The sequence below is a fragment of the Aphis gossypii genome, chromosome 2 (assembly GCF_020184175.1).
Source record: "Aphis gossypii isolate Hap1 chromosome 2, ASM2018417v2, whole genome shotgun sequence".
Classification (NCBI taxonomy): Eukaryota; Metazoa; Arthropoda; class Insecta; order Hemiptera; family Aphididae; genus Aphis; species Aphis gossypii.
Window position 1 is genome coordinate 54,035,766 of NC_065531.1, and position 12,687 is coordinate 54,048,452.

The window sequence follows — 12,687 nt, forward strand, 5'->3', positions numbered from 1 at the left end:
TATTATGTACAATTTCTGCGTGGTTGACGACCGATGTTTGCTACTACACGACACGCGGCGAGCGTTCTTAAACTCGACACTCGGCTAATTATTAATAATTTTAGTAAAAATACGCGGAACGGTGGGTGCTTCAGCTCCCAAGCACCCATCCTAAATCCACCACTGAGTGTAGATCCTCTAGTATAAACGCATTAGAGTGTCGAGAAGTCGACGTCAAGTCGCCAGTCGTCTTCACACGGTGTAATCATAACACATAATACAAGTGAGAGTAGGCGACTCCACAGTTTTCATACACATTACACGCACGCCAGTCTCATCGATCTCTACGCGACGGTTCTGTCCCTACTTTACGTCGTTACCGGAAGACGGGTGGTGCGTTCCGCCAATAAGGTATACCTATTGATATTTCAAAATTTTCAAAAAAGAAAATATTAAATTTATTGAAGTGTGGGCACCGACGTATCGGTGTAATGTTGGGCATTCGAGAAAACTACATGACGTGCGGTTGTGTGAGCGAGTAGCTAAACGTATACCGACTAGTATCAGACTTATAGGTACGAGTCGGTACCTACGTAATTATGCTCCGAATCGAATTTTCCTTCCTGATGATTTTATTCAAATATAATAATAATAATATTCGTATATTATAATACCGTTATAATAATATACCAATAACGCATGTAACATAATTTATTTTATATTTGTTCGTATGTGGCAGTAGCAGAAATTGTGGTTATTATTTTTTTTTCCATTTCTCGTATATATATATATATATATAGGTATAACGTCACAGCAATAATAATAATAATAATATCATCAGAACAGCGTTCGAGACGTTCCAATAAGTAACGACGGCGACGACGCGCCGCACCACCGCAAAACGGGCAGCGTGGCCACTGGCTGTGTGACGGCGGCGACCGGTACGCGTCAACGGCCGCAGACCGACCCTCCCCACCCCCACCACGACAAACGTCAACACGCGGTGTGTAGCCTGGGCAACGCGCGGCCACGTCAGCCGCCGCCACCGTCGCCGCCGCCGCCGCCGGAGCAGCTCGTGCACCTCCGTCGACTCGCCGATACTACGCCGCAACGACTGTGTCGCCGCCGAACGTACACTGTGTGCGTGTCCGTCGATCCGTTCGCGTTACCGTGTCCGATTGTGTTTATTTGAGTGTGTGTGCGAGTGTGAGTGCGTGTTTGTGTGTGTGTGTGTGTGTGTGTGTGCGCGCGCGCGCACCGTAGATCGATAAAACGCACGACGGTTTTGGTGCACCATAACAATATTCTGTTGCTACACGCCGGCTGCTTATCACTGCCTGTCAGCGACGTTATCACGACGCCGGTCCGAGACGAGTCGATATCTGCACCCTGCACGGTAATGATTTGCCCGAGTATAAAATAAATGATATTTATAGTACGGGCATGTGTTGTCCGACACCGTTTCCAGTGAGTTACTCCTTACGTATACGTACACGCGTATAGTACATCGGCCACACCGACCTGGCAGTGTTATAATTTTAGAGTTATCACGGTCAAACGTTTATGATAATAATATGTTAGATACCCTCCCACGACGAGTCCCCACGAAAATCGTCTTTTTAGGCGGTAGTAGGTTTTTTTTATTTTTTATTTTTTTTTATTATTTCGCACCCCGTTTAGCGACAGTTGCTCGTTGTTGTGTAGGTATGTACGATTAATTTAGGTAGCATTGAGTTCTATATTAGTTTCAAAGTTTTAAATTATTGCTCTATTCGATGTTTGCAGTACGCCAGTACCTACATAGTAAAGTGGTATATCCTATATTATAATTTGGAAAGGCATCTTCCTGCAGGACGAGAGTATTATACCTGTTTAATATTGCAAAGACATTAATGATCAAAGTACAAAATACGTATTATATGTTTACTCTTCGGTGAATCCTTTAAATTTTAAAAAGGCATTATTATAAACGTAGCAATATTAAGGAATTGTTTACACGAGATGTTCGCGACTTCGCGTTGTTATGACTTATGACTCAGTCCTGTGGATCGTTAACCCCTTAATAGTATAATACAGTATATCGAGTGTTGGCTAGGACTTGATATTACGTGTATGTCGCTATTGTCGCATGTGTAAGACCGCTCACTTATGAATAAGCACTAGCCTGTCACAAGTATGGGTACTTGTAAATATTATCGATATATAATATACATTTATATAATAATAAGTGGTAACTATATACACTAGCAATTTTCTGAGTAGTTGCGTTAGTCCAAATAATAATTTATTTATGATATTTACTATTACTACAATGAGATGTATCACGGTGCACGAGAGTTTATATTAAAATAAATAATACATAATATGCGTCTATTTCGATTATGTGTGGTAGTCCTATACGTGTGTGATTTTTGTTCTGTTCAAGCAAATCCAGCTCGTTGAACGGATCGTGTTACTTTCATTACGTCATACAAATTATTCACGAACCGGTGTGCTGGTCTGACGACGATGACACCACGATTTTCGATATTTTCTTCTAAAAGCGATTGAAATAATTAATAGGTATAATAATAAATGTTCGCATTCCTCGAGTGGTTAAGTACATTAGAATGTATCATTATATTCACGATGAATTAATAATATCAGTAGGTATACAACTGGTTTTTACTACATTATAACAGCATATAACAAAAACCATATAAAAAATGAATAATATATTTGGCTTCGGTGTTTACTCATCTTTACATCACCTTTACGATTTTCAAATCAAATGTTCAGAATTTCTGTCTTGTCAATAATTATAAGTGCACGCATTGTCATTTGCCATTTGTCAGGTAATAGTTAGCACAATAGCACCTAACATTTATGCAGGTATAATGTAATTTTTATACATAATAATGTATAGTATATTTATATATTACATACCAATACCACTATACCAGGTATTGAGATATATTATATAATTCACGACGAGAGAGGACCAACTAACAATGTCCTAGTTGTTTCAAACGTGTAACAGGAGTACAATAGGTATGTGATTGTAGTAAATAATTCTATAACTACATAAAATAATGTTTAGTGGATTGCTTCTCATCATTATTATATATTCTGGAAATTCTATTATGAAATACAAAAGTCTGTATATTTATATTATAATATTTATCTTATACCTTTTTTAGAATTCGTTTAATTTCTCTGAGCCAGTGGTTTTCAAAATTTTATTAAACACTGCACACTATGTTATTCACAAACATTTTATAGCATATACTTTTTTGGACGTATTTTAATTTTTCATAGAATAACGTTTGCAGCACCTAGTTTGAAAATTATTGCTCTAAATTATTCGATTATTAACACTTCATTAATCATTAATAAGTTCATTGTAAAACCAAAATATTTATTGAATAGTTATTATTAATATTATAATGTATAGATAATAGATGCATTGAGACTTAACACAATACTATCTATATGTAATCCAAATGTATTTGTTAGTATCGTGATGTGTATAAATGTAAATAATTTTCATTAAAATAAAACCAAATGGGCAATGGCATTTAAAATAAACTGTACCTAGTTCAGTATAGTTGTATTTTTAACCATGATAATACAAATTTACTGTGAGAAAAAAATGAGACATGTTTTTTTATACTTCATAGAAATCATTATTTTTTCTTCAATATGTAAGTAAACACGTACATTCTAAAATATATCACAAGTTGTAGTGTATGTATTATTTTAAGTATATAGATTTTTAGAATATGAATAGTATAAAATTTAATGGTTACTAAGAAATTATTAAAATTCAAGTACCTACCTTATACAAATATTTAAACTTCAGTTAATACTTACAATACATTACGTTTTTTTTTGTATTTGAAGATTTAGAATTACTCATAGTAAACCAAAACAAATGAAAATGTTAATTTAAATTTAAAATACGTAATCAATAATATGAGTATAATAATTACATAATTAGTAATTATCATTGTGCAGGTTTTATATTTCTATAATTCTGCTACATCTACCTATAGTTTGTATATTTGTATATTTTTGTTGATAATCTTTTTGAATCATATTTCACTGAAAACTAAAGACACTATTATACTACTAAATCATGTATTATGTACAAATACATTAGATACACTGTATAGTGTATATTATCAGCTGGGATCATTCATCGACAGATTTGACAAGTTCATTAAGTCGGTCGGTATTTTTCTTTACAGTTCATTAGCTAAGTTGTCAGGAGTTTATGAAGTCTTTTTTACTGTACGAGTATACTAGCTAATTAATTAAATCCAATTACTAAAACTATTTAACAAGTAAGTTTTTATTATACAACAAAAAAATAATGTATTTAATCGCTGTTAAATATTTATCTTAACTTTTAAATTAATTTAATTTTAATTAACTAATATAATTAACAACATCAAAACGTTCAATATTCTACTAAACGTATATAAAAATCTTTGTAATCGAGAACCATTTAAAAAATCTAATACTAATACTCACCTACGCATAATTTATATAATTAATAATTATTTATAATTGATAATTTATATTGCCCACTAATACTAGTTACACTGTAGGTACCTATTAAAATTTCACTAATAGACACCAATTTATAAAGATTTTATTTATATGTAAAAAAAAAATTATTTCAGTTTCCATAAGTTAAATATTTATAATAATTAAATTGGAATCTTAATAAATATTTATGTCTACAGGTGTATAATTGGTTTTGTAGTTGAGCGTAGAGGGCAATCTGCAAATCTACATTTATTATAAATTATAATCCTTCTTTACCCTAAATATTTGATTGTTCATTACTTATGAACAAGGCTTATATATATATACATATCTTTGTAATATCAATTCATTTAATAATTTCTATTAAATCAAATAAAATAGAAAAAATATTAGTTTTATATGAAATATTGTTATAGAAAGAATACTTTTTTCTAGTTTACCATCATACTATTTATACTGTTTAGTGTTTGTATACTTAAATTTATCGATTAATGATGCAAGTATTATATAATATATTATAATGTAATACAAATTACAATGTAGTATGTTATAGTTCCTACATATTATTAATGTTTCCTACTAAGCATTATTACTACAATTATAAGATTATATTATTATTGTAGGTAGTTAAAATATTTATTTAAAAGGCACTGAACGTCTTGAAGTAAATTATACATTTATACATTTATTATACAAATATTTACCTTGTATGCTGATCGAAACGATATAATATTACATAAACAATATTTATAGTTGAATGTAAACATATTATTTAATTTAATACGAACGTTAATCATATGATTAATTGATTGATTGGCAATATTATTCTATATAAGTATACCGCTGGTAGATGGTTGGCTGTATAATTGGCATATCTTCGTCTAAGATAGTACTTAGTTGCACCTCAGGGGTTCCAACTGTTCCAAGTCATGCGCAGAATCAACAAGCATGGGAAAAGAAGAATGATGTTTTACCATTTTTTTTTTTTGTCAGGTATTGTGCGAGGTAAGCATTTTTATACACAGTTCATTCTTAATGTACTGACCGATGCGGTGATGTAATCTGGACCCCTGGGCTTATTTATCTAAGCTGAGTGCTCTTCTCCATTACTAGACGCACTGAGGTTTTGACAATTAATATGAATTTGAGTGGTCGTGAACCAGTAGGCAATCTCTTCAATAAAAAATTAATAAATATCTCTATGTGTAGTATAAATTATTATAAAATATAGTAATAGAAATTTGGAAGTTATAAAAGGAGTTTTAAGTAGACGAAGGAAGGCTAGAAATCCATTCTATATATTTCTAAATTCATATTATTGCCATTCATCCACGTCAAAGTGTCTTCATTTGGAGGTCTCTTCATTCAAATATTAACTAAAGTCTAAAGCCACTAAACACCTACAACATTTATTTTATACTTATTGTGGAATTATTTTTTAATAGATTGTGTAAAAAGAAATAAATGTTGAAAAATATTATTACCAATTTTATAAAATTTAGAAAAAAAGTGCATTTATCTTTTTTATAATTTATATATAATTTTATTTTTTACGAATATTTAATATTTTTTGAAAAATTTCCTTGTACTTTTTTTTATGTATTTCATTCATAATTACGAACGTAAGTATTTACTATTTTTGTTTTCTTAAAATTTCTATAAGTAAGCAAAAAGCGCAATATGTCTTAATGTAACAAACTAACCTTTCGATGATAATGTGATTTTTTTTATAGCTTAACGCACTGATAGTATATGTATACGCCACAACGTATTATTTTTTTTGCACAACCACTTTTTCACCAAATTTCATTAACAATATCATAGTTATTACTTAAAATATAATATTTTATATACTTATCTGCTATTATACAACTTATTAATTGTATGATACCTAACGCCAATTTATACTAGCATGCATATTTTATCGATTTTACCTTCTATAACTTTCAAGCTTTACATTATGTATAATATTATATACAATTATATATAATATATTATATGTATCATAATTCTTAATCGTACTTATATGATTTGTGTTTGATTTACAAAAATATCCTATACTTAGTAAAAGTTTAGTATGTAAACGTCATTATAGATAAGTAAATTTGTTTAGGTCAGGTTTATTTTTATGAATAAATTATTATTTAATTAATAAATGCATCATCATTATTTTTGTGAAAATTTTCAAATATATATTCACCATGATTAACCGCAGCATTTAGAATACAATATTATTTTTATAAATGAATAGGTATACCAAAAAATATTTATTATCTCTTATGGAAAGTTCTATATTAATTATATAATATAGTTAATTACATAATAGTAGAAATAATAAGCAATACAATTTTAAAAAACAAACGATACTAAATGGTAATAAATTAATCACTAGTAAGTTATAAATTAAAACATTAAATTATTTATCTATTTTCATTTCCGTACACATTTATGTTATATTATATATATGATATAGTTGTGTTGTTGCTGCACGACAGTCGGTATATAACCACTGTCCACTGATATATTGTGTAAATAAAATAAAATTACGAATATAATTTAGTAGTATAATTATACAAATCTACATAGCGGCACACGTCAACATACAAGGATGTGCACTTGACAAGTTATCTAATAAAACCACTCTAATAGTATTAACTATTGACTCAGTTACTTACGTCTAAATGTATTATAAAATATTAAACAATAATAAAAAAGTTTTCATTCATATTATGATAAATATTGTATATTAATTGTATGCATCTTAAGTGTATGATTAAAAAAAATGTAATATAAAAAAAAACGAATTATAATTCGTATGAAAACATTGAATCATCGTATACAACCCAACCTACCTAATGTTAGGATAGCCGATATTTGAATTTTGTACCAACAATCTTAAAATAATATTTGCTTTTAATTTTGTAGCATTTTAAAGTATGAACTTCTACGAATTATTTTCTATATTATATCTTATAAGTCATATTATAGAACATAGGTGTTTTTTATATTTTATGTTCATATATCATTACCTACTATAAAAAAAATTCTAAATTAAATATAATCTTACAATTATATTCATAAAATCAACACACAATTTTTAGTTAAGATTTTCTTAAGGGTGTAGCCTTCGATTTATTTATATTTTGAAATTACCTTCATTATAGAATTATAAGTTATAGATGCATACAACCTGCATAATATTTATATTTGTGAAATAAATTATATGTAATATGAGCATTAACAATTAGAAAAGCTATGTCACTATGGTCGGTATACACAGGTGAATCTACACAAACAATAGGTAAATAGGTACTCAAAAACTAAAGCGAGTTCGGAAATTATTTTAGTCTTTATAGATAATACCTATGTATATTGTATAATATATAACACGCCATATTGCACAAATGAAAAATTAAAACAATTTTTAAGTCCCATATTAAACTATTACTATTTTGCATCTTTTCAAATATTTTATAAATTATATTACCTAATTATTTAGTGTTCGTGTTTAATTTAAGGTTATTGTTTTAAGTTTAATAGGTTGACATAAATTGCTAATAGTATGGCGGTCACAAAAATATGCTGTATAGGAGCTGGATATGTTGGAGGGCCCACATGCAGTGTAATTGCAATGCAGTGTCCACATATAAAAGTCACGGTTGTAGATATAAGTGTTCAACGAATATCCCAGTGGAACTCACAAAAACTACCCATTTACGAGGTGATTAAAAATATTAAGTTGTATTTACATTTTTCATGTTGATACTCATAATAGTATTATCTATAGCCCGGACTAGATGATATTGTAAAGAAGCAAAGAAATGTAAACTTGTTTTTTTCTACCAACATCGAAGAATCTATCCAAGAAGCAGATCTAATTTTTATTTCTGTAAATACTCCAACAAAGACATTTGGAGTAGGCAAAGTAAGTAGAGTGTATTTACTAACATTTACTAATTTTTTTTCTTTTGTATGACGTATGGAGTCCGGGAGTAGGTCCGAAGGCCTAGTCGGACGCCTAATTGGTAAAATTTATATTTGGGCATCACCCGTAGGTTTCTGCCATGCCCGGGGTGGGGGATGGCAGTCTCTCTTTCCAAACACCGCGACTTGCCCGAAGAGAGGTGCGCCCGTGACCGAGGATCGAACCGGTGACGGTGCGCATCGCAATCGACGGCTCAAAACGCTCGGCCATTCCATCCCCCATTTACCAATAAAAATATGATTAGGCGTATACTCTGAATTCTGATATATTATAATAGTTGTAGGTATCTGCAATGTGAATATTGTAATTGAATAAGTTATAGTATTGCAGATGTGTAAAATTTAAAATTCATTGATTTGAGAAAGACTGAACCGATACAGTGTGTCAGCCTTTATTTATTATCTAGGTATATTATGTAACGTTATAATTTATTTTTAATTTTTGCGGTATTTTACAAATGGTCCGTTTTTAAAAGACTATTTTTCCATTTTAATTATATAAGTAATATTGTATTTTTGAAAACAATAGAAAACAAATATCTAAATAACTGATAAGTAGGATGCACACTCAGCGTAGTCAACAAGTATTTAACAAGCATCTCCTTCGTTTTATCTTTTTTTCAATAAAAAATAATGTCATAAAATAATTAAAAATATAATAGATGTATAACATCTATTGATAAAATTTAAATTTACATACCTATAAGGTATCTAAAATAAATTTATTACATACATTTTTTTTGCTTATAGGATAATGAAATGTAAATTTCGATGACACATTGAAATTGAGAATATGAGTACTTCATACCTTTTAGACTTATAGAGTAAAACCCATTATCAGCAAATTAAATGAAAAACGATTTATAATTCCAACTCAAGTTTAACTTGGATCTTGAATATGCTAATAGTATTGATTTTTATTGTAATGTAAATATGTATTATATATATTACAAGTGTACCTATATATTAAATATAAATATTCTATCATAAATTTAAAATCTAGTTTCAATATAATGTATGTTTTATATAATTATTAAACCAAAGATTAGTAGATACATAGATAATAATTTGATATTAATCTTTTTTTACTATTTATCATAGGGACGTGCTGCCGACTTAACATACGTTGAAAACTGTGCTAGGACTATTGCTCAAGTTTCAACTAGTGATAAAATTGTAGTGGAAAAAAGTACAGTACCGGTACGTGCAGCGGAAAGCATATTAAAGATTCTAAGCGCTAACCATAAGCCAAATGTAAAATTTCAAGTAAGTTAATAAATACGCTATGTCATAATGTATTAATGTGTTTATATATTTAATAGATGATTCGATGGTATATTTACTATACTATTTAGTATTTACCTTGAAACTTTCAAGGTAAATATATAATAAATGACACAATTTATTCATTAGAAACTTGAATATAACGTAATGAAAGTTATGACTAGATAATAATATGTACTATGTTAATATAGGTACTATCTAACCCCGAGTTCTTGTCTGAAGGCGTCGCTGTTGAAAACCTATTAAATGCAGATAGAGTTCTTATAGGACACGAAGAAACCGCCGATGGCTTGTGGGCTTTCAAGGAGCTCAGTAAAGTCTATTTGAATTGGATACCCGAATCAAAAATCCTCAGAACAAACACTTGGTCTTCGGAATTAACCAAACTAGTAAATTTAAATTGTGTTATGTTTGTGATATAAATGGTATAATATTAATACTTACCAACATAATTATGATCATAGGCGGCTAATGCATTTCTCGCTCAACGGATTTCTAGTATAAACTCAATGTCCGTAATATGTGAAGCGACTGGGGCAGATGTCAGTGAGGTGGCTAAAGGCATAGGTCTCGATTCCAGAATTGGCCCAAAATTTTTACAAGCGTCAGTCGGTAAATATTATTTGTGTGAATTTTTGCAGTTTTCTAATATTTGATTTGAAAATCCTAATTTATTTTGAGCCGTTGGTCACATTTTGTCTATAAAACACAAATATATGTTTATAGGTTTTGGAGGCAGTTGTTTTCAAAAAGATTTACTTAATTTAGTTTATATATGTGAATGTTTAAATCTTCCACAAGTAGCTGTTTATTGGCAACAAGTAACAATTGTTCTATTTATAACTTAATTAATTTTATTATAATAAATAAAATAAAAATAATTTATTTTAATCTATAGGTACTAGACATGAATGTCTATCAAAAATCTCGATTTTCGAATAAAATTATTGAATCGCTGTTTAATACGGTCACTGGTAAAAAAATAACAATGTTTGGATTTGCGTTTAAAAAAGACACAGGTGATACTCGTGAGTCACCTGCAATACATGTTGCTAAGACGTTACTCGATGAAGGAGCAAAACTCAATATATATGACCCGAAGGTGAGTTGAAATAACAATAGTTGTATAGACTATAGAGTCAATTAGATATAAAATGTTAAATTCTATAAAAGGAAAAATCAACTTTTGACAAGGACATTATTTATACAATTTTTTTCTTAAGATCGATGTAAAATACGCACGGTTATTAATATTTTCATTATTCTCAGAATATACGCCTATCTTATTATTGTTCATGATTAAAATGGATCTATAGTCCAAAAAACCATCAATATTTCAAAATCTTAATAAAATATTTAACAATATATTGAGCTATATCTTATTTATTTCAATTTTTGTTTGTCGTCCAACAAAAATAAAAATAATGATAATGTTAAATGGTAAAGTTGATAAGTCGAAAATATCATTTATACATCAAATCAGAAAACCAAAAATATTATTTATCCACATGCGTTACGTTAAATTGCATTTAGCAACCAAATTTAACACGGTTGCATTTTGTATGGGCAACGAAGTGCACGGGGATAACTATTAACATTTGTATTCAATTTACGAATTATTAAATTAATTTGTTTTTAAATAAGTTGAATAATACAATGTATTATGTAATAAAATAACAAAATTTCATCTATCGGATCATTTGTATGGTACATAATATGTTTATTAAAATAAATTATTGGTCTTAGGTGGAACCAGAACAAATCAAAAAAGACCTTACGCATCCATATGTTACTGATAATCCAGAAAATGTGATTAAGTCTATCGAAATTCACGATAATCCATACAGAGCTTCACACTCGACTCACGCTATTGTAATATGCACCGAATGGGATGAATTTGTGGTAATTATTTACGAGAAAATTATTTTATTTAAAGTATTATAATATCTATTTACATATACTTACTTGATCTAATTATAATTTTGATAAATAGATCATTTTTTTCCCTACAGTCCATTATTACGATTTATACGCATAATTAAGTTATATTTTGTACCTATCTACCTATAATGTTAAACATAATTACATAATATCTATTTTAAAATTAACACTCGATATTTAGAAATTGCGTAATTGTATTATAATTATTGGTCCACTCGGAGAGAAACACATAATTTCGCTAATATTGTGTTAATATATAAAATGTAGGTACATTTATTTCTCATGGAAAATATTATATTGAAATATCTACTATTACCTAATATTACACTAATCAAGTAGTATTGTTTAAAATTTGTTAACAAATAGTATATTATTATATTCTAGAACTTGGATTACGAAGAAATTTATAAACATATGATAAAACCAGCATTTATTTTTGATGGTCGCAAGATTCTGAATCACGAAACTTTGGCCACAATTGGGTTCCAAGTTCATACAATTGGAAAACGTTGAGTTTTAAAATTTATTCCGAATTTTGTCTTCCATTCAATCATATCAATTAGGTATTCTTGCCACTACCGGAAAATATCAGTAAATATATTTATATTTTTCACGTTTACATTTTATAACTAATTATCTTAAACAAACTTTTAATTAACGTATACCTACGTGGCCTTATATATTTTAATAACATAAGAAATTAATTACCTACTAAAGATAAGTCAGGATATATTGTACCAATGTAAAATTTACATATTTATATATATATTTGTATCTATTTTGAATTTTTATAATTATTGATGTATGAATACTTTTGTTTATTGCCTCTCTAAGAAAAAATATTTTTAAATGAAAACAAAAATTTTTTATAAAAATTTAAAAAGTGGTTTATTAAGCTATTTATTAACTTTATGAATATTTTATAAGGTACTTATCTAGTTATATAATTAGACATTCTAATAAACA

At 28.8% G+C, this 12,687-nt stretch overlaps 1 protein-coding gene across 2 annotated transcripts; it reads left to right on the top strand.

Annotated features, from left to right (window-relative positions):
* Positions 1–1,070: 1,070 nt before the first annotated feature.
* Positions 1,071–12,615, top strand: LOC114131598 (UDP-glucose 6-dehydrogenase). 2 transcript variants are annotated; one of them, XM_050201292.1, is made up of 10 exons: positions 1,071–1,375; positions 8,053–8,233; positions 8,300–8,437; positions 9,598–9,762; positions 9,972–10,169; positions 10,245–10,392; positions 10,507–10,601; positions 10,679–10,882; positions 11,527–11,682; positions 12,106–12,615. In XM_050201292.1, exons 2-10 carry the CDS (start codon positions 8,075–8,077, stop codon positions 12,232–12,234), a joined length of 1,392 nt encoding a protein of 463 aa, XP_050057249.1. In that variant the 5' UTR covers positions 1,071–1,375; positions 8,053–8,074; the 3' UTR covers positions 12,235–12,615. The 2 variants fall into 2 exon arrangements, with proteins under 2 accessions (XP_050057249.1, XP_050057248.1); XM_050201291.1 differs by having other exon boundaries at positions 1,072–1,375; positions 8,045–8,233; positions 12,106–12,610.
* The last annotated feature ends 72 nt before the right edge of the window (positions 12,616–12,687 follow it).

Coding starts and splice junctions, on each gene's coding strand:
- LOC114131598 (XM_050201292.1), top strand. CDS start 8,075: ATGGCGGTCACAAAAATATGCTGTATAGGAGCTGGATATGTTGGAGGG. Junction 8,438..9,597: donor AGACATTTGGAGTAGGCAAA/GTAAGTAGAGTG, acceptor TATTTATCATAG/GGACGTGCTGCCGACTTAAC. Junction 10,393..10,506: donor ATTTTTACAAGCGTCAGTCG/GTAAATATTATT, acceptor ATATGTTTATAG/GTTTTGGAGGCAGTTGTTTT.